The following is a 20,553-nucleotide window of genomic DNA, read 5'->3' on the forward strand; positions in this document are numbered from 1 at the left end:
AAGAGAAAATGGGACATCCACCCAATCGTAGCAGTTGCTATAAAGGAAATTCATACGGGTTCCACGAAAGGAAAGCCTCACCGTTGAAGAAAAATTCGTGCTGGTCCGAAACTCGAACTCGGGACCACCACTTTTCCGGGGCAGCCTTTCTTACTTCTCGCCACCTTGCGGGTTTCCGCAGAACTATTACGTCAAACTCTTGCAATTGGTTCTAGTTGTTGATAAGTTAGACTTCGCCCTGCCATCTGCTAGCCGCCTGGTTAGCTTAGTTGGTAGAGCGGCTGCCCCAGAAAGCCGGTGGTCCCGGGTTTGAGTGCCGGACTGGGACGAATTTTTCCTCAACTGCGAGGCTTTCCTTTCGAGCGGCGGCGTACTTACTATTGCTAGTAGGTACAGTGGGGCGTGGCACTTGAGGAGACGCCGGACGTTTGTACGCATGCGCGAGTAAGAGCGGGTGCAAGAGAGGAAATGTGGGGACTTTTGCTCCTTGAATATGTGACTCTGCCTAGGCACTATGGAGGAGATATTTTAGCCCGTTTTGTAGGCGTTTGCCCCTAGGCCTGCCGGCAGAAGTAGCGGGCGCGGCAGTGCTGAAATCGCTTTTTCTGAAAACATATCATCTGGCATAATTACGAAACAACCTTCCTTGTCAGATATTACTGGTTTAAGTTTATGCTCCACAAGGTAATTAACTAACGAAGCCGTTGTTAAACTTTCAATCCAAGCATTCCGAAGTAATAAAAAAACGGAATGGCCATGTCGTGCCTTAAGTCTTCTCTCCCCAGGTCCTGCATGCACAAAATGAGCGCTAGTTTTAATGCACAGGTCCGGCGCCTATTAGAAGCAAGTTATCCTAGCGTAGCAGTGACCACTGTGGCTGAACGCCTAAAGAAGTCGGTTTCGAGGGTGACGGACGTGATTACAGAAAACAGTAATAGCAAAAAAAGAGTAGTGGCTATTCCGTACAGTAATTCAGTATCGCACAGGCTTAAAAAGTGGCAAGTAGATATGATGTTAACGTTGCTTTCACTGCTCCCAATAAGCTAGGTAACATATGCGCTGTCGTGCAGAGGAAAAAGGAGCAGGTAAAACGCAAAAAAAGAACAGATGTTTGTCCAGTGAAGCACAATAAAAGTTTGATGTCTGCATACAAGGCTCTTGAATAATATATGCGCTTTACTAAGTCATTCAAAAAAACAACCGCTTTCACATAGAATCTTGTGAGAAAGCTGAAGTTGATAGATAACGAGACTAATTGTGTGAGCGATCACGAACGTGATTTACCGCGAGGAAACTTGTGTCGCTGTTTTTCCTGCGCTGCGAGTCGCAGCAGCTAAATAAGATGACAAGCCATGGTGGCTCAGTGGCAGTAATGCTTTGCGAGTGCAAAGTCCCGGGCCTGATTTCAGGTGTAGTTGCATTCCTGCGAGGGCAGAATGGATAAGCGGCTGTGTACTTGAGTTTAGATATTGAGGAACCTCCAGGCAGTAAAAGTTAATCCACAGCCCACCACTGTGGCATCTCTTAGAGCCCATGTGTTGCTTTGGAATTTTGACTCTTTGCATGTTGAGTCAGTTGTATTCTACCCACAATGCTACTTGCCAATGATAGGTTGGGAAGCTTCATGCACCCTAACCATGCTTTGTGTGCAGCCACGGCAAATCACCAACGTGAATGCGAGGTTTATATTTCTCTACAAGAGGCACCAGCTTGGTTCACCATGCAGAAGCTAGGTTTACTGACTGCCATGGTGCCACAGTGCTTGTGGAACTGTGCTGTCATGTTCGCAATAATGTAACGGTTCTAATTTAATGGTATTTCTTTTTGCACTCTCAGTGATCGAAGCACTGCCCTGTCTATGTTATTGCCAAGAGCAGTCGGTCCTAAACAGTAGATGATAAAAAAAGAAATATAAGTCAGCAAAAGGGATCCTGCTCCTCTGCATGATGTTGCAGGCACTATGCTCACTTTAGTGGCCACACATTGTTGTGGCAACATTCAAAAAAGGACATTCTACTGTTTGGCTGCCAATTGAAGGAGCTCAGGCGGTCTAATTTAACCCCGAGCCTTGTAATACAACATGGTTGATAACCCGCTGCATGGTGTTTGCCTGTGAAACATAACCTTTTATGATTCAGCTCTTCTCTAATCAAACATTAGTTGCCTTTAAACCTACATGTATGTCATGCTCTTAAACATATGGAAATTGTAGTTGTGAATCATATGCCAATGAAAGTACAAATTTTGTAACATTTTCTAGATTTATTGGCCCTTGAACTGTGCCAGCTTTGTGTGCTTTTGCCTAATTATTTCCTGATGGAGACGTTCCGTTGTCATCTTGGCAACATAGCGCAGTCTCACATCTAAGTACTTGTCTTTGATTGCCCTCACAAGATGAGATGAGGGGCATTCAAGTGAATGATTTTCTAGCATATGCCGATCTAACACATTAAAAAAGCTCTTGCCGACAAAGGTTGTCATAGTGGCCACTGCAACTTTAGCTGCAAGCCTTTCGGACGGCAGTAGCGAGCCCACCAGAGCCCTACGCATCTCTTTCTCACATTGTCTGCGGATGTTCGGAACATCATTTGAAGCGTAGATCAGTCTGCCTCACGTTTTTCGCCGAATCAGAGAATATGCAGGCATGGATGGCGGAGTTGACACCTTTAGTGCAGAAGCACACTCATCGCACTGGAGGTGATGCAGTAAGCTGCGAACTACAAAGCCGGCTATGCGCGCAACAATTGCATCTCAAAGCTCAGACACCCTGCCTGGGTCACCAGAGTAACCATGATCTTGTAAAATTGCTTGCGTGAGTGGTTCACTGGCTCCAGGGCTTCTCTGAGGGACAGGGAAGTTAATTACGTCAATCGAGGATGGTTTTTCAGAGGAGCTTACAAAGAGAATTTCGATGCGTTCCAATAGCAAGCAATATCCGCCATCAATGTCCTTGACCTCATTGTGAACGATCAGACACTTGTATGCTGCTGCAAACTCCTTTGCTGTTGGGTTGTCATTGCACCTGCCAAATGACCTTATTGCAGCAAAAAGTAGCTCAAGGTGGTCCTGACTGAGCTAGGGAGTAGGAAGACATGTCAATAGGCCATTTTCTCTAACCAAGTGGTTGTATAGACGGACGGCATTGTTAAGCACACCACAAAGCCAATGAAGCCTGTCTTTCGGTTGGTCTCTGTCATTAGTTTACCAGTTGCAGACTCCCTGAGTGAGCAACAGTACGCCTTCAGTTCTTCGACATACCCAGTGACTCGAGCCATATTTTCAGGACACAGCGGCCTTTTCCATCCTTCTTGCCTCGGATGTCTCGAATTTAAAATCTCAACTTCATTGTTGACGTGTCTGATGAACTCTTCTTTGAAAATTTGAAAATTTTGGAATTTTTCCTGCTCTGCATTCACTAAGAGCATCTGCTACCAATTGACTAAACGTTTAAGCCGCCAATGAGAGCTTCATGGGCTAGTTTCTCCAATTGATATGTGCGTGTCTAAGTCTGTTTGCCAAATGTAGGCCTTCTGTGTACTGGATTTCATGGAGCTCAGCAATATGTTTCCAAAATATGAACTGTTTGTTTACATTGACAATAACTTTTTTATCACACAGGGTGTTCCACAGCACCTTCAACTTGTTACAGGGATCCAACATAACAAAGACAGGCTTTTTTTTGTCACTGGATAAGGAAAGGAAGCATCCAGCTCAACCAGGCTCATCTTGCAGCCAAGGCTGTGCAGCATCTACAATTTCGCTGCAGCGCCATCGCAGGTCCAACTCACAATGTGTGCACCTTTTTCGTGAGCAAAGCTAGGAGCTTGCAGCACCAAACTGCACCTCTGCTCACCACCAAGGCAATCCACTAGAAAGTAGCCAATTGGCAGCTTCCATCTGCCATTTATTGCAACAATCATTAAAAGAAATGCTCCTTTGGCAACTGGAAAGCTGTCATCATTGACATCAATGCCCATGTCAACATATCCATGGAACCTTTTTCCATCCCACTCCACATGTCTCCGTATGGCCATCTTTTTCACAACCACATTGCATAATGGGGAGTGCCTGTTTTACAAACTTTAGTTTACCTTCATAGCCAATGCAGTCAGTGCCTGTTTCGAAAAGCCAGCAGCCCCATCAATGGATTGATGCCATTTACACAGTGTCTTTGGATACGGGAGGCATGTGTCCAAAACAGCTCGTACATATCGGTATGCTCGAGGGGAATTAAAATGCAAATTCAGTGCGAATTCACTGAGCTCTGGTAAGTAAACAGGTGATGCTGCTGCACCCGACTTACGTGTCAGTTGATGCATGAGCAAGTCGTTTTTTGCCCAATCTGCAGCGCGGCAACATCCTCATTTGCTAGAATACGATTGTCAGATAAGTTTTTATGACATCTTGGAGATGAGAAACCTGATGCGAAAGCCGGCGAAAGGATTGCTGCAGAGTCTTGATCTTCTTGGTCACAGTTTGCATTTGAGAGTAACGAATTACTTAGTGCCTCAGAAAGGCCTTTTCAGGCGTGTCTTCCGCTGGCTGTGGCTGCAAAATATCACATGCACAAAAAACAGGTGCATGAGCAACCAACATGACACAAATCACGTACTCAGAACAAAGTACTGAATTGTCATGGCATGCATTTTTATGCAAGCTATGAAGAATATATTGCTAAATTTTAGGTCATTACCTTGCTCATAACGGTTTCCGTTTGCACTTTTGGGAACTTAAAGATTGTGAAGGCATAAAACTCTCATACGCACGAGCTTGCTAGTGTCACTTACTTCTTATTTATTTATTTATTTATTTATTTATTTATTTATTTATTTATTTATTTATTTATTTATTTATTTGCAAAATGCTGCAGGCCCATCTGGGCCCAGGCAGGAAAGGTAAAAGTACAAAACTAAGCCATAAAAGGCCAATGCAACATAGTTCAACGCGGGATGCTTCACAGCAGCCTTTTAGTTTGAGTGGGCAAAATATGCTGGGCTCATAGCCCTACACAAAAGACCACTTCTGTATGCCTCTATACCGGCTCATCATATTCGATCGAACAAATAAATGGTAGGCCTTCGACTGGATGACTGGACAAAATACATCAAGCGCAAGGATGAGTGACTGTTTATTGCGACAGCGGTTTATATTGTACTGAATTGTCGTGGCATGCATTTTTATGGAAGCTATGAAGAATATATTGCTAACTTTTAGGTCATTACCTTGCTCATAACGGTTTCCGTTTGCACTTTTGTGAACTTAGATTGTGAAGGCATAAAACTCTCATACGCACGAGCTTGCTAGTGTCACTTATTCATTATGTATTTATTTATTTTTTATTTATTTATTTGCAAAATGCTGCAGGCCCATTTGGGCCCAGGCAGTAAAGGTAAAAGTACAAAACAACTAAGCCATAAAAGGCCAATGCAACATAGTTTAACGCGGGATGCTTCACAGCAGCCTTTTAGTTTGAGTGGGCAAAATATGCTGGGCTCATAGCCCTACACAAAAGACCACTTTTGTCTGCCTCTATAATGGCTCATCTTAATCGATCGAACGAATAAATGGTAGGCCTTCGACTGGAAGACTGGACAAAATACATCAAGCGCAAGGATGAGTGACTCTTTATTGCAACAGCGGTTGATATTGCTGACCGTGTTAACAAAATACCAGATGCACAGTTCAAGCTAAAACCCAGGACTAATAGCGAGACCATCGGCTTGATTTAAAATTTAAGCGGAATAAATACCAGCAAGCAGTACACTGTTAGGGGGATCAGTGGCCGTGGTAATGTACTGTATTTTTTATCTAGCTGTCCAAAAATGATGTTGATCAAGCCTATCAGCACAGTTGGCATGTTATAAATTTTATTCCTGTAGTAAATGTTGGAGCCTAGCAAGGCTGCTATTTACGCGTGTAATGAGAGGACATGGCTGAAGGAGTGCAAGGAGTGCCAGCTTTACCAAAAAAAAAAGACAAGTAGCTTTTCATCTTGCATCACACTGCTTTGCTGCACATTTTTTTTTATTTTATTATCTTGTACTTATCCTAGATTCACTAAAGTGAAGTTATGATGAAGCATATATGGCTTTCATTAATTAGCACTTGATTTTCCCAGTGTTTACAATGAAATCTGAACACACAACTCGCGGAGTATGCTTTTCACTTGCGTCACAAAAGGGCTGTAATGCAGCTCATGATAGCTTGAACAATTATTTCTCTGAATTATTAGCATAACTATTAGATTTTCTAAATTTGTCGAAGACATCTTACAAAAACTGTATAACAAAGTCTCATATGCATTTTTGAAACGGCAATAATTACTTTGAAAGTGAAATCCAAAATATGTATTACAGAGAAACCCTAGATTTTTGCAAAGCAGAGCTGAACATGAATGCACAAAGACACACACATAAGAAAACGTTTGTTAAGCAAGCACTGCGATCATTACCACAATCCAACATACCGGGACATGTTGGACTTCGGAAGGCTCATCAGCGATGTCTGGATCAGTGAAGGACGGGCTAGCAGATGTAGCAACACCCTCTGCTAGCCCATCAGACAAGCCCTCAGAGATGTCGATATCCATTGTGGCTTGAAAGAGACCTGCCTGAATACAAGAAAAACGTACTTCACTTCAGGAATACTGGAGGATGTCTACCTCAGTCATGAAAAAGGCATGATCAAACTGTATACAGCTGGCTGCATACAGCTATGGCTGCATACAGCTGTGCATCAACTTACTGGCTCATCTTGATGCTGCGATGCTCCAATGGATGAAGCTGCTTCACTTGAATGTTCACTCATCGATGTGGCACCATCCTTTGTAAGCGTCTGCAGTTAAAGAATAGACTACCACATCTTTTAAGATCCAATGATAACGTTTCCTGTGGAATGAATTTACACATCCTTTGCAGAGTCATGCAAAAGGCCCCGCATGATCTGTGCATGATGCCCGTACACACCACATTCACTTGTGCAGAAAATTATGTTCTATCTAAGTGTGGTTGTAAAATACACAAACAACAAATTGAATCTCAGGGAAAATTGAGCTGTACTAACTTCGCAGTGCATGTTTTGCACAAATACATGAGAGACATAGCTGTGACACATACATAATGCTCACTCGCGTAACTTAAATTACAACTGAGTAATTTCATCTCAACTGTCAGTTACCTGTTTAAAATTTGTCGACCAACACCATATCTTCCAAAAAAAAGTGGTATTTCACCCAAGTACAACCTTGAAAGATTTCTTTATGCAAAACAAATTCATGATATGACTGAACTTTGCACACACAAGCACAGCTACTACACGCAGTACATTCCCTACAATATTATTGTTCTTACTGACTATTGCAAAACTTAATATGCTATGTGAAGCCTAGTCTTTCATGGTTCTTCAGTTAATTAGTTTTATTGCAATTTTAATTGTTTTCAGGCACAAGAATGGCATACAATATTCACTCAATAATGTTTACAGCAAGACATCTAATTGTTCGACAATAAATAGTTTCTCATCGTGGGCTCTGTAGGAGTGTATACTAGCTGATAAAAGTACTTTGAGGAGAAATAAATATTTAACACTTAATGGGAATTGTGAGAAAGTTGGAAAAAAAATGACTGATTTGTATTGCACCATTGATTACGCATTGTTAAGGTCCAAGTAAAATCACGGGATATAGAGCATCTTATAGCATGTTTTGTTTCAACATATCTAGAAAACTTTAAAGCAGTACTTTCTTTAACTGAGAGTTTTAAATGGCCTGACATGCAGTTTGCAATACAATGAAAATTTTGGAAAAAGTTTGCGCAGTTCCTTAAATATGAAGATGCGATCAATCAGTGATATAGCTGGTACATTTTACTATTGAGGCATATATTTTGAGATGGCTCTACCACAGTAATAAAATAAGTAAATATGAAAATTCGACTAACAAACTTTGCAACAGAAAGAGCCAGAAAATTTAGTGTAAGTGTATGACTTGAATCCCTTCATCATCTAAAGGAGTTTCAATTCGAATTTATTTTATTTGCAACAATGTTACAAATGAAATAAATGTGCAAATAAACTTGTACAATGAAACCCATCCAGTAGGCTGAGCAGATCGCCGGGGTCTACGGGCTTTTGAACCTCTGAAAATTCGATGAATAAACTTCTACCGAACCGAACGGAAAAACAGAAAATTAGTACTGCGAGCAGACATGTAGTGTCGACACAAACCTTGGTGCCCGCGAGCGATGGTACTGCATTCGCCATCAAGTGACCTTGGCCTCTGGTCGCAATATCACCGTCGCTGAAGTGCTCCGAGCAAACACTGCTCCATTGTGATGGTGCCCCCGCAGATAAGCGGCGCACTGCTAGGACCCACTCTTCTCTTAGGTCACGTTGCCTTGAAAACCTAGTGCACAATTTCAGTGTCAATGGGAATTACTCTGCGCCAACATTTCCACTTAAGTGCGACTCAATTGTTGGCACTAATATATATATAGTGCAGAACCAACACTTCTATTTCTCTTTCTGGAGATATCATCTATCGAGGGCAAATTTATAGTTTCGTAGGTCTTACACCACAATGCACTTCTTTTTAGCACAACATCACACTATTTCGTCAGTTAATTCACGCGAGCACTTAGTCACTAGCGAATATTGCAGTTCCATTTTCATACATAAAAAACGTTCATTGTGCTTACCTGTGGAAGGACAAAACATCACGCCGATTTTCTGTTCGATTAGGGCATCCTGGCACACAACACTTCATCACGCAGGTGTACCTACTGCTTACGGGAATTCTCGACCGTCTGCTGAGAGGCCGATGACTTTGAGCAGAACGACAGCGTTGACTGGTACCGCCTACCTTAACTATGAGCTGGAACGGCTCTAATATGTTCGGAGTCCCCGGCTCGCCAGTCCATTCTTAGGAAGGATGCGAGACGATTTTTTTCCCGTGAGAAAGCAGTTGCTTCGGGCCCTGTACGCTCGCTTAATCTCCTGCACATTTTTGTGGGGGCGAAAGGTGTCATTGTTTCCCAGAACGCGTCTCCAAACGTGACGAATCACCGTCGGAAGGGCGGCTTGATTGCCTTCAGACGTTTGCAGGGCGAAAGCTTTCCTCGTTTCCCTGAGTAACGCAACCAGTCGTTCTTGAGGTGGTCCTTCCGGGTTGTTGGGCGCGATGCCGGTTAGCCGATGCCTTCGTTCGCTACAGCCTTGGCGTCTGTCTGCTGCGGCGAGCCGCGTGGTGGCTCGGTGCGTTGCCTGACTGACATAACACAGACTCAGCTGCATCACACACTTGAATTCACTAATCTCGGCGTGCGTTTGCCACGCCTACTATGTGCCCGCATTGCGAAATCCTCGCAGCAGACGCAACCGAAGCGAGCCCAGTAAATCTACTGCTTGCCTATCCCGTAAAAGCATATTTCCCATCATCACATTCCTCGAAATTTTTTATGACTAGGCTTCAAGATTGTCACGTGACGCTACCTCCTCGTGGAACGCAGGCGGGAAGCGAGGACCAATCAGTGCTCAACTGCATCCGACTTCCGGTCGCCAAAATTTGATGCGCCTAGTAGAGTGCACTAAAATATGGTTGAGTGGGACGAGCGGCTGGGGTGGCGCATGCTTTGCCAGTGAGCATAGAGTTACTATACTGGCTCTATCATAAAGTTACTATACTGATTCTAGAGGACAACCTACTCATAGGGCCCATGCATTGAAATCGGGAACCGCAAGAGCGCCGCCATTTTGCTACGCGCTGTGGTTGCCAGCTCCTGAGACGCTTGCTAGACTTGGTGGCAGTAGTCAGTTTTAATCTGGCAACAGTAGCAGCATAGCAGCATGGCGTCTCCCTTGTAGTTTGGTGATGTGGTGTGCATCGAATTTCCTACAGAAATTAATATGGTGGTGTGCGTGCAGCCGTGTGTTAGGGCTTGATAAGCTGGTTCTTTATTCTATGTTGCGGGATGGTGTGGGTGTGGTCAATTTTGGCCGTGCAGGTGGCAGTTATGCAACCGAAGGATGATCCTGTTGATGATTCCGGCGGTATGCGGTTTTCAGCGGTCACGCCTGTTGCAGGAGTGTCACTCGACGAGGTTACGAGTTAGGAGCCCGAAGCTGTGGTCAGATTCCTCCTTGGCATTCCGTAATTCTCTTCGCACGGGCGCTGTAGAAGCCGCTGGGCGGTTTTTTCGTTGCGGGGTGCTTTTCTCGTCGCGACGATAGATCGGGGTTTTTTTACAAGTACTGTTCCAGCTGTAGGGCGCATGTAACCGACAAACGGAAGTCTCAGGAGAGCACCTGAGATTCTAATAATTTAGGCGGCGCAGGAACTCCTGGGCATCCAAGGGACAGTGGGGCATCAAAGCTCGAAGCAGAACGGTACGTAGGTTGGGGCCGCCGAAGCAGGTGTATGCCAGGGAGTGTTCACACGGACAGCTCCCCTGGCATGCGCAGCGGTGCCTCGCAAGGTGCAGATACTTTAAAGGCACCTGCGCCCATGATCTTTCTTTTGCCTCGGTGCAGTGAGCACGAATAACCAGAATAATATGGAGGGCATCCAGTGCAGTCGAAATGTGAGTCGTGGCATATGTAGCTCGCGTCGCCGGGCGTATATAGTATTATCAGAGTTAGTTGTATGAACCTTATGCATAATACGCTTTGTTACGGTACCTTAAAGGAATGGGTCTAGAGGACGGTGTTGGAACGTTTCTTCGTACCGCCCTAATCCTATACCCCCCCCCCTACAAACACACACACACATACTCCTTTTTATTTTATATGTATACATACAATTCCTTCCCATGACGGACTGACCAGTTCAAGTTGTCAACTTGTCATTAACTGTCATAGGAATTACTCTAATAAACACAATTCCACGATGGGATTGTTTACTTTTATTTTTTATTGTAACACTGAAAACTACATAGAACCTTATTTTGTATATGTGAGAGAAGTATAGGCCTTTTGCAGATGTGGATATCACAACCTTAATCCAGTGTGCAATACACAGACAAAGCAGCTGCTACAACATGAACTGCAATGAGGGCCACACAGCACATACGTAATTAAAGGTGAAAAATATAGATGAAAGCTTCAAGGTACGCTCTGTAGCACTGCAAATATAACATGTATGTGTACACTAAATGTTCAAAAAAGGAATGCATCAATGTCCCATTCGCCTTCAAGTTTTTGTCAAGTTCAAGTTTACTTAAGTTTATTATGAGAATATGCACAACAGGAATCGGCTGACACACCCTGTTACGAACGGCCTGCAAGGGTACCGATCTACAAAATCTTCCCAGCGAGCTGCTGCTGCGGGGGTCGCGTTTTACCAGAAGCGACCATGGAACCCTTCCCCACCTGCTGGGGCGACTCGCTTTGTAGGGGCAACGATGTGCCGCATCAACACTACCTCGGCGCCGCTATGACTAAACGAGGTCGGCGGACCAAGTATTGTTAGTGGATTCGGCGTCGCCGTCACGGCTTGTTTGAAGCGGTGGAAACCTTAGGAGAAGATGTCTTGCGGCCGTCTCACGGGGCTTAGATGTCATGGACAGACGCGGCGGCCATTGTCTGCGGAGTCAACACTGGGATGAAGAGGCGCCTGCTCGGGTCAAGTACCGTGTCTGCGAGAACCCTCTCACCTTGGTGTGGTCAGTGCAACCTGTGCAGGAGTGAGTGCGTAAACCCTCCCCCTCAAAGGCGGATCGGCTCAACATCTCCTTGACCAGATCGGCTACGATGCCTTTAGAAACTCCGTTAGGTCGAACGGCCGTTTTTCCCTCACCTAGGGATCTAGAGATGACATAGTGTATTTAAGGAGCCGTTGGCGGCTCCTCAGTGTGCATTCCTCTTTCAGTCATGTTAGACTGATGAACTGCAACGTTCTCATGTACATACTGTAAATAAATCCCATATTCCTTGTTCTCGATGAAAACAAGTCCCTCCTTTCAACAAAGTCCTCAGCGTGGATAAGTTGGACGACGGCATGGGCCAGCTACCATCTATTTCATGCCAGACCCCAACCATGACAACCCGCAGTCAAGGTGACTGTTCGAGGTGTGCTGGCTGCCTCAGCGTAAGAAAAAGAAAATTGAGTGAATGTCAACACCAGTGCCATTCCTTCTTGCCTCTGACCTGCATGTGCCCCCGCGGCATCTTTGTTGGTGGAGTCTGCACAGGCTAGCTGGAGTGGCGAGGCGTAGGCGTCATCCGAGAGAAAGAGTATCGTTTACATGGAGAAGTGGCTGTTCACATTGCCTGTTGCTTTCCCTCAAATGCTTCTTTGGCAACTAGGGTGACACACCTGCAGTCAAGGTGGCTGTTCCAAGTGTGCTGCCTAAACCTACGAAAAAGAAAGAAATTAGATGAATGTCAATACTGGTGCTATTGCTTCTTGCCTCTTACCTGCATTTGCCTCCATGGCCTCTTGGCTTGCGGAGTCTGCATGAGGGAGCTGCTGTGGCTAGGCGTAGGCATTGTCTAAGCAAAAAGAAAAGGCCATTCAAATGGGGAATTATGGAAATAAATGCAGTTATTATGTTTGCTTCTCGCACTGTTCTTGCCTAAAAGTTTTCAAAGATAGTGTTCAGAATGGGGGGGGGGGGGGGGGGGGGCACCAGCACTTTGACTACTTTTGCTTTTTACCTGCAGGTGTTGCTGTGAGATCCTTAGTATGGCTGCGTGCAGCAATGTAACACTTGGTGGAGGCATTTGAAGTGGTAGCCAAAAATATAAAGAATCATCCTTGTCTGCATGAATGCTTTTAATTTCTAAATGCAGTGGTAACTATCACTATTGGTGCAAGGCCCCCCACATTTATGCGGCAAGTGCAATAGCTCGAAACTGAATTTTTCCTTTAGTGTTTCACAAGGTGTCTGATATGTCCTCACAAGATTTGATCCATTTCTTTTTATTTATCCCAGTATGGAGAGAGCATCATTAAATTGTTTTTATTTTTGCGTGGCTTGTTTTTTGGTTTGTTTCTGAATTTATCAAGCAGCAGTCTCATGATGCTAAAGTGACTCATGTAATGGCAATCATCTGTTTTTGTTTTGCAGAAAAACAACGCATTTCCTGAGCCATTGTTTGCTATCCCATCACTCTCATAATTTTGCAGAGTATTCTACCTATATTGACTTGCTTGACCTCCACTAAAGAGTCGTGCATTTTTAAATACCATTCTTTCCTTAAAATCATTCGACACTTCTCATAATTTCTGTACCTTGAGCTTCTGATACTATGCATTCACCATTTTGGTTGTTGTTTCTGACTAGAAATGTCTTCATTAATTTAGAGCTTAAATTTTACCTTTGGAACACACCGAAGGGCTTGCCATTGCATATCTGCATAACAGGGAAACATGCTTCATTAAACATTTGCAAAATCCGATAGAAGATTCATGAATGCTGCTTGCAGTGTGATTTAACTGAATGAGCCATAAAAGTAACTCATCTCACTTGGTAAATTAAAGTACATATTAGTGTGATGTACAACATATGTTACACTAACGTGGTGGGTTCTCTTGCTTATACAGCAAAATAATCGGTGCCCGAGAAAAAAAATTATTTTTGCATACCCCTTGTACACATTGATTTGAGGAAAATGAACTGGAGCTGTCCACATGATCTACTTATTTTACTTGTATTAGGAAGGAACAGCGCCAACTAAGACGATCACAAGAGGGAGAACGACGCAGGACAAACGCCAACTTCATCTATCTTTATTCACCGAAAAATCTGCAAATATAAGGAAAATCACAGACATGCGCACAATGACCATAATGCATCATCTGCCAAACCGTTCTATATAGGACATTTCGCTTTTGAAGAGGGTCACGGAAGTATCGCTAACACAGTTTTTTCCTCTTTTCTTTATATGGAATGCTTCCAAAACCTCACGTGCCTTTGTTTTCCTGCTTCTGCCAAGAATCTTTATCTCTCCGAACCGTGGTTCACACTTCTTGCAGTACTGGCATTGTTTTCGTGGCGAATGTTCCGCCGCTCGGTCACACGCAGTGCAAGTTGCACAATGTTGCGAAAGGTGCGCACCTCCTTCTTTTTAGTATGCACCATCTAGCCCAAATGAATGTTGTCCTGTACTTATTTTACCTGCGAGTATTCTCAACAAAAATGTGTCCCAGCTGCCTAGTGGTATTTCAGATTATGTCAGTATTGCATATGTGTGTGTTGTCTAAAATAATTGAATTTTGAAAATGCTCGTAGGGATCTGATGTGCATATCCGCAGTTTATAGATAGATGTAAAAGACTCGGAATCTAGTGCAATTGAACGGTCCCACAGGCCCGGAGTCGATCATGCAAATAGATTCGCTGCAACATTTGTGACCAGAAAAGATATGCCACATGAAATGGCATGCAAGGAAGTGTTGAAAATATTGCACAGTTAATAAAACGCCTACGCTATTAATATGTAGGTTCATGCACTCGAGGTCGTCCATATTAGGCACTCGCCTCTTGATTGCTTCGTGGCACAGAAATACTGGGCAGCAGGCTGTTTCCTGCTGTGGCCTTTGTGGAAGCATGATTGTTGAAAGTGCAACAATTAAACACATTCTATGACTTGCTTGTGCATTCGCCAGTACAATTCCGGTGCGCTGGTGCGCCTGTCCAGCAATTTCCTACTGAAGGGAAACCTGCAAATAAAAACACCACTCCGCATGTAAAAGAAATGCTCTACTGGGAAGCTTCTCAAACGACTGTGATGCATCACAAGAGCTGTCTACTCGAGTGATGTTCTGAACAAGAAGATACATTCGTTTACTTACATGTAAATGTATATGCCAGAGCACTTATGGGCTATTTGGGTGGCGCAAAAGGCACTAAGGTGCCGTAGCGTCCGATGTTGTCGCGCGATCGCATGTCAAATCTAATCTGTACGAAACTACTACGCATCCAAAAAACGGATTCGAAACCGAAATTCGCGTCATCCCTTATTGCATGAATGCGTACATCGTGATTTACATAAGTCACGCACTTAGCAAGCGCTTTCTGTAAACTTTATATAAACGCATCACCTTCATAAAGCCATCAGATATGCGTTTCTAAATGACAAAGCATAAGGTGACCAGTACTTGTTTTAAGCTCTTTCAGTAGTAACTGCGCTGGCCACATAGACCAGTAGCAACAGGGCGGCGCCCTAGCGGTTCCCAATTTTTCGGGCCAGCTTTTCCTCTAGCGTTGGTTGTATTAACTCTACGGGCTCTATGGCAGTGAGACGCACGACGACGAAAAATACTGTGGCGGCGCTGCGATCGAACTGGATTGGGCCGCCTCAAGGTCACGTCGTTGGAATCTGCTGGCGACTCTGCTCGGCGGGGTCGTTCGTACTGCCTCGCGCGCTACTGTTTCCGATCAGACCGCTTAAGTAGTGCTTATGATTGGATGTGACATGTGGCAATACGATTCAGCATAAACCTAAATAATGAGTCGTTCTCTAGGTCGCCACTAAATAATAAATGGCTTGCCTGTAAAAACAAAACTGCTCTTGTTTTTCATTTTAGTGTGTAGTAAATCACGGCGCTTCTGGTAACACTGAAATCATGGCGGCGGCATGGCGCGGCGGCCGCACGTTTTCCTTTACATGTGTGCATGCAGCACGACGAAGGCACGCCGCCGTGTCAGCGCGTCCGCTTTTCCCGGTGAATGTTCGTCAGGAAAGCTCCCTCCACGAGACAGTCTATGCCAAGTTCGCCGCCGAGCGGCTTTAGCAGCTGGGAAACGTTGCAAGCCACGAGACCGGATCAGCGCGCAGATTTCAGCTGTCAAGTGTGCGTGCACCTCTTTTATTGTGTGTGCGAGCTTCGGAATAATGAGCGCTGAATTTTCACTTTGCGAATAATTTTATCTCGCCCGCAGTCCTATGAATTCCCGGACGCAAGTTTGCACGCACATAAAGGCACGACAACGTCTTGCGCGCGTGAGTGTGTTATCTGTTTCTTACACTTTGTCGCAGCATGCAGAATAAGTCCCGAGCGCAATTACGTAATTTTATACACTTTGAATGCATGTTCTGTCGTTAAACAACGCTGTGTTTAACTCACAAACATGCGTTTCAGGGAGACAATGTGAGGGCCCGCATTTCGGCTCCTTTATATATAGCATCCTCGTGGAAGTGGTGTATACATCGACCTCCGCATATCCAGCTTTCCTGGACACGTACCAACTAGCGCCCCAAGCGGCCCCGGCACGAAGCTAGCGCGTTTTCAATGGAACGAGCGGGTTTTCCGCGAATAACAAAAGCTGCAGGTCGATTATCAAAAAACGCAGGTGACAGACGTGTTCTGGAAGACAATCCACACGAGCCAAATGCAGTGATCACTGTATGGCACGTAAGAATTTTGTTCCCACAGCGGTTAAAGATTTAGCAATGGAAGCCTATGGAAACGACGAAAATTTGTACTCCATTTTCGAGGCAAAAACCGTGGCTGTGATTACACTACGGCTTCTATCGTAATATGCAGTGCAGCGTATGTAGTCCGGAGACTCAGCTTTCGATTGATGCCTAGCTCGACTCTCCACACATGGCGTAACACTATTCCCAAAAGCTTCTTTTTGTAACACTGTCGTGAAAATTCATGTGGTATCTATAAAAAGATGTTCGTACCACTGCGCGAAGCCCCGGAAGCCGTGGCCGAGCCGTAGAATTGCGCGCACCTTTAGTCACGCTTCGCGGTGGCCGCGGTTCGATTCTCGCTTCGGACTTTTTTTTTTAGCCGCATAGGACCTAGTTTTGTACTCTCTCACTAGATGGCAGAAACACAAAACCCAGCATTTGCTTTCGGTTCTGGTTTTTCAGCGGCGCAGTTTTTTTTTATAGCCGCATAGGACTTAGTTTTATAGTCTCCCTCCAGATGGAAAAAACACAAAACTCATGATTTGCTTTCGGTTCTGGTTTTCCAGTCGTTCTCTTGAAATATTATGTTTTCTATTTTTCCTTCCTAAAACACAGCAATGCCGTGTTCATTTGTTAAGTCATCGCATTTATGAAGGTTTTATTCATTGCACATCATAACTAGAAGCTTGCGCAAAGCTTTGTGCTATGCAAAAAAAAAAAAAAAATTCGTGCTTTGTAGCGTGGAACCTGGGAGAACAAAATGGCCATTCTTATTGCGTCCTTCTGGAAGGTGCGTTTTCTTCGGCTTTCCCATGTCCTTAATGGCACATACTCCGAGCGAATGAGGTCCACCTGGGCCACAATGCCACCCGGTGGCCAGTGCCATTCCTATGCAACATTCGTGCGGAACAAAGTGTCTGCTAAGCTGAGTCGCTGCCCGAACGTTAATTATTTCTAAAGATTCATCCCATTAAGAAATGCACCAAATAGGAGAAGATGTGCAGCGTGTGGATTAATAGCTACTGGTAATGTGTTCCCTACAGCCAAGTGGTATGAATCCGTAGGTGTGGCCGTAAAAAAATAATTTGAATAAATGTCCCGTGCTGTGTCTGCCCCGGTCGCTCTACAGAGAAGCTAGCTTGGCTAGCCGTCAGTATTTAGGATCAACATATGGCGTCGCTCGTTCGGTGCAGTTGCTTTCAATGCGAAGCATTCTTTGGTGAGTGCCCCAGTGATCTGGTAGCAAAATCGTGCGAAATCGTGTCTGTAACGCCAAAAAACTTGACGCATTTCTCATATGAATACATAGGTCTTTATAAAAAGGGGTGGGGTGGCCAACTTGAAATTGGAAGTGGCGTCAGCATAAATTTGGCCGTGATGCAGGGATTGGTCAAGTTGAATGTGGTAGTGATATGGGATTGGCCCAACATAAATTTGGGGTGAAATGGGAGTGAGCCAAGCTGAATTTGAGGCTGATATGGGGGTGGCTCAACCTAAATTTGAGGTGATATAGGGGTGGGTAAGCCTAAGTTTGGGGGAATATGGGGGGTGGGCCATCCTGGATTTGGGGAGGGTACGGGGGTGGGAGAACCTAAATTTGGGAGGGATATGGGGGGTGGGCCACCCTAACCATGGGGCTGATGTGGGGCTGGGCGAAGCTGAATCGGGGGTGATACGGGGGTGGGCTAACCTAAATGTGGGAGTGATTTGCGGTGGGCCATCCTAAATTTGAGGTGATAGAGGGGTGGGCTAGGCTAAGTTTGGGGCTGATATGGGGGTGGGCGAACCTGGATTTGGGGATGATATGGGGGTGGGCCAACCTAAATTTGGGGCTGACATGGGGACAGGCTAACCTAACCATGGGGGTGATGCGCGGCTGGGCCAAGCTGAATTGGAGGGTGATATATGGGTGGACTAACATTAGTTGGTGGGCGATTTGCGGTGGGCCATCCTAAATTTGAGGTGATCGAGGGGTGGGCCAGCGTTAGTTTGGGGCGGATATGGGGGTGGGCCCACCTCGAGTAGCAGATGGTATTGGAGTGGGCCAACCTAAATTTGGTGGTGTTGTGGAGGCGGGCCAATCTGTATTTGGGGGTGATATGGGATTGGTCCTACCTAAATGTGGGAGCAATCTCGGGGTCGGCCAATCTGAATTTGGGGGCGATATGGGGGTGGGCCAACCTAAATTTTGGGGTGCGTCGGCTCGAAACTTGGAGGACGATTTATGGAAATTCGTCTGTGGACCAACTTGAAAATTAGGGGTGGCCGAATTGAAATTCGGGGTTGAGCCAACTTGAAGTTTAAGGCTGGGCAAAAAGAAAATCGGGCGTGGCCGACTTTAAACTTGAGGGTGGGCCAATATAAATTTGAGGGTGTGCCAACTTGAAATTTGGGGATGGGCCTACTTAATGTTTGGTATGGGCCAATTGAAAGTTGGGGGCCTGTTTACGAATAGTTAGATAACACTAGTGGTGTTTCTGCATATTTTTCATCATCGCAAAGTACATATATCAATAATTGTTACCTATATCCCTCAAGGGGAGCTACCACTCGATCGAGCCTTCCCAGCCCACTGAGCTAATGATGTCACGGGAGTGCTCTCATCGTAACGACTGCGACGTTCAATGTGGAGATCCACAAAAACAAATCGCAGACCGAGCTAACCATTTTCACACCAATGACACCGCTAACACTACTCGCTCGTGCTAGACGCAACACAAGCTTACAACGATCATAATTCAACTTTCAATCACACATAGTCGACACGTTCTCAGTGCAGAATTTCGTCAATCATCTGAATAGAAACCATTCTGGATGTTTTACTGTTATGTTGGGCCGTTTTTTCGAAAGCCTTCTCCCACAGAGACAATACATTTTTGAGATTGACGAGGCAAGCTAGTACATAACTCATACGAAGCAAACGTATAAAGAGTTATAGTGATTTCTCAAAAAATATGTTAGGTAAATAAGATTTCAGATAGTATTATTTCGACCGGGCATGACAACGATTTCTTCCCGCCTGTCACAGCGCTTTCACCGAAGACCTAATCATTTTGCTCAAACGCGTTGCCCCAATACTACATGTGCTGAATGTACAAAAGTGCGGTGCGTGGTCACAGCTTCAAAGCCGGTCTATTTTGTGTACTGCTGTTGTTAGAGTAGTAATGTGCAGTTTTCCTCTTCATAAGAGCACAAAAAGAAAAAAAAATGTTACAGATAGTAGCTGAGCGCAAAGTACATCGGAAGATCTGAAACCAGCAATTATTTTTAATTTGCGGGTTGGTCTTCTCTGCTGGTAGATCGCTGTCCGATCACTTCAACAAATTTTGTTTGTGTGCAACATCAGCAAAAACAAAGATACTACCATTTCATTGCTAGGACCTTTATGCCATTCACACGCACAATAAGGACACCAGATAAATGACACTATCAGTTCATAAACTGATATTGTTTTGCTAATTTCAGTGTAGCGTGGTGTCTGCGAACGGAGTATTTTCTTAGTATCAGTCCAGTGTTAGCAGTGAGAAGCAGTTCGGTCTATCATCTCCGTGAGGCCATACTAGCCATTGTAGCGCTTTACTCTAGGCCAAGTGCTAAAAACTTGGTGTGCTTCGTCCTTTCCGCAGGTCGTCCATCCATTCTGTTATGGTGGCCATCAATGTGTCCGTCAGGCCTCCTCCTCATTTTACTTTCGCCATCGCGAGAGTGCACAGAGAAAGGAAGCTTTCTTCAAAATGAGCCCCAGCGGGGTTCCACCACTCGTAACTGCTGCAATTTGCATTAAGTAGCTGGGCATGCTAACTACATCCTTAGTTTCACAATGGCTAGCGCGCGCAGAAAAAGTAGAGCTGTGGTCGCTATCACTACCACGAACCCATGTCAATGCAGATGTAAGTACGTGGAGGGGCTGGGCATGCTAACTTCTGCGCTACGACCTGCCGCCGCCACCTCAGATTTTCTATGCATACCTGCTTCTGGTTTCTATCGCACACGCATGCAGGACAAACGCGGATAAGTAATTGGATTAGATTGGCAAAACGTTTATTGAGCCTGCAGTAAAGCGCGAAGGCGCCTTTCGGACGTGGCCTACGTCGTCATCGTGGCGGTGTTCGGAATGGCCGTACGGGGTGGCAACGTGCCAGCTTTCAGCCCGCAGCACGTGTTCCAATCCCACCAGACGGGGCGCACTTCAGAGAACT

The 20,553-nt window shown here is 45.0% G+C and overlaps 2 protein-coding genes across 2 annotated transcripts in view; one reads left to right on the forward strand and one right to left on the reverse strand.

The window, feature by feature from the left end:
* The window catches only part of LOC140217366 (uncharacterized), a 188,850-nt gene that overhangs the window by 82,268 nt on the left and 86,029 nt on the right, over nt 1–20,553 (forward strand). The gene's annotated exons all lie outside the window — the stretch shown is intronic.
* On the reverse strand, nt 3,877–8,521 carry LOC129380601 (uncharacterized). Its single transcript, XM_055062101.2, has 4 exons — nt 8,224–8,521; nt 6,745–6,834; nt 6,467–6,610; nt 3,877–4,548 (listed from the first exon to the last, which is right to left on the reverse strand). Exons 1-4 carry the CDS (start codon nt 8,257–8,259, stop codon nt 4,501–4,503), a joined length of 318 nt encoding a protein of 105 aa, XP_054918076.2. The 5' UTR covers nt 8,260–8,521; the 3' UTR covers nt 3,877–4,500.

The sequence above is a fragment of the Dermacentor andersoni genome, chromosome 1 (genome assembly GCF_023375885.2).
Source record: "Dermacentor andersoni chromosome 1, qqDerAnde1_hic_scaffold, whole genome shotgun sequence".
Lineage (NCBI taxonomy): Eukaryota > Metazoa > Arthropoda > Arachnida > Ixodida > Ixodidae > Dermacentor > Dermacentor andersoni.

Coding starts and splice junctions, on each gene's coding strand:
- LOC129380601 (XM_055062101.2), bottom strand. CDS start 8,259: ATGGCGAATGCAGTACCATCGCTCGCGGGCACCAAG. Junction 6,835..8,223: donor CATCGCTCGCGGGCACCAAG/GTTTGTGTCGAC, acceptor CTTTAACTGCAG/ACGCTTACAAAGGATGGTGC. Junction 6,611..6,744: donor CGCAGCATCAAGATGAGCCA/GTAAGTTGATGC, acceptor TCTTGTATTCAG/GCAGGTCTCTTTCAAGCCAC.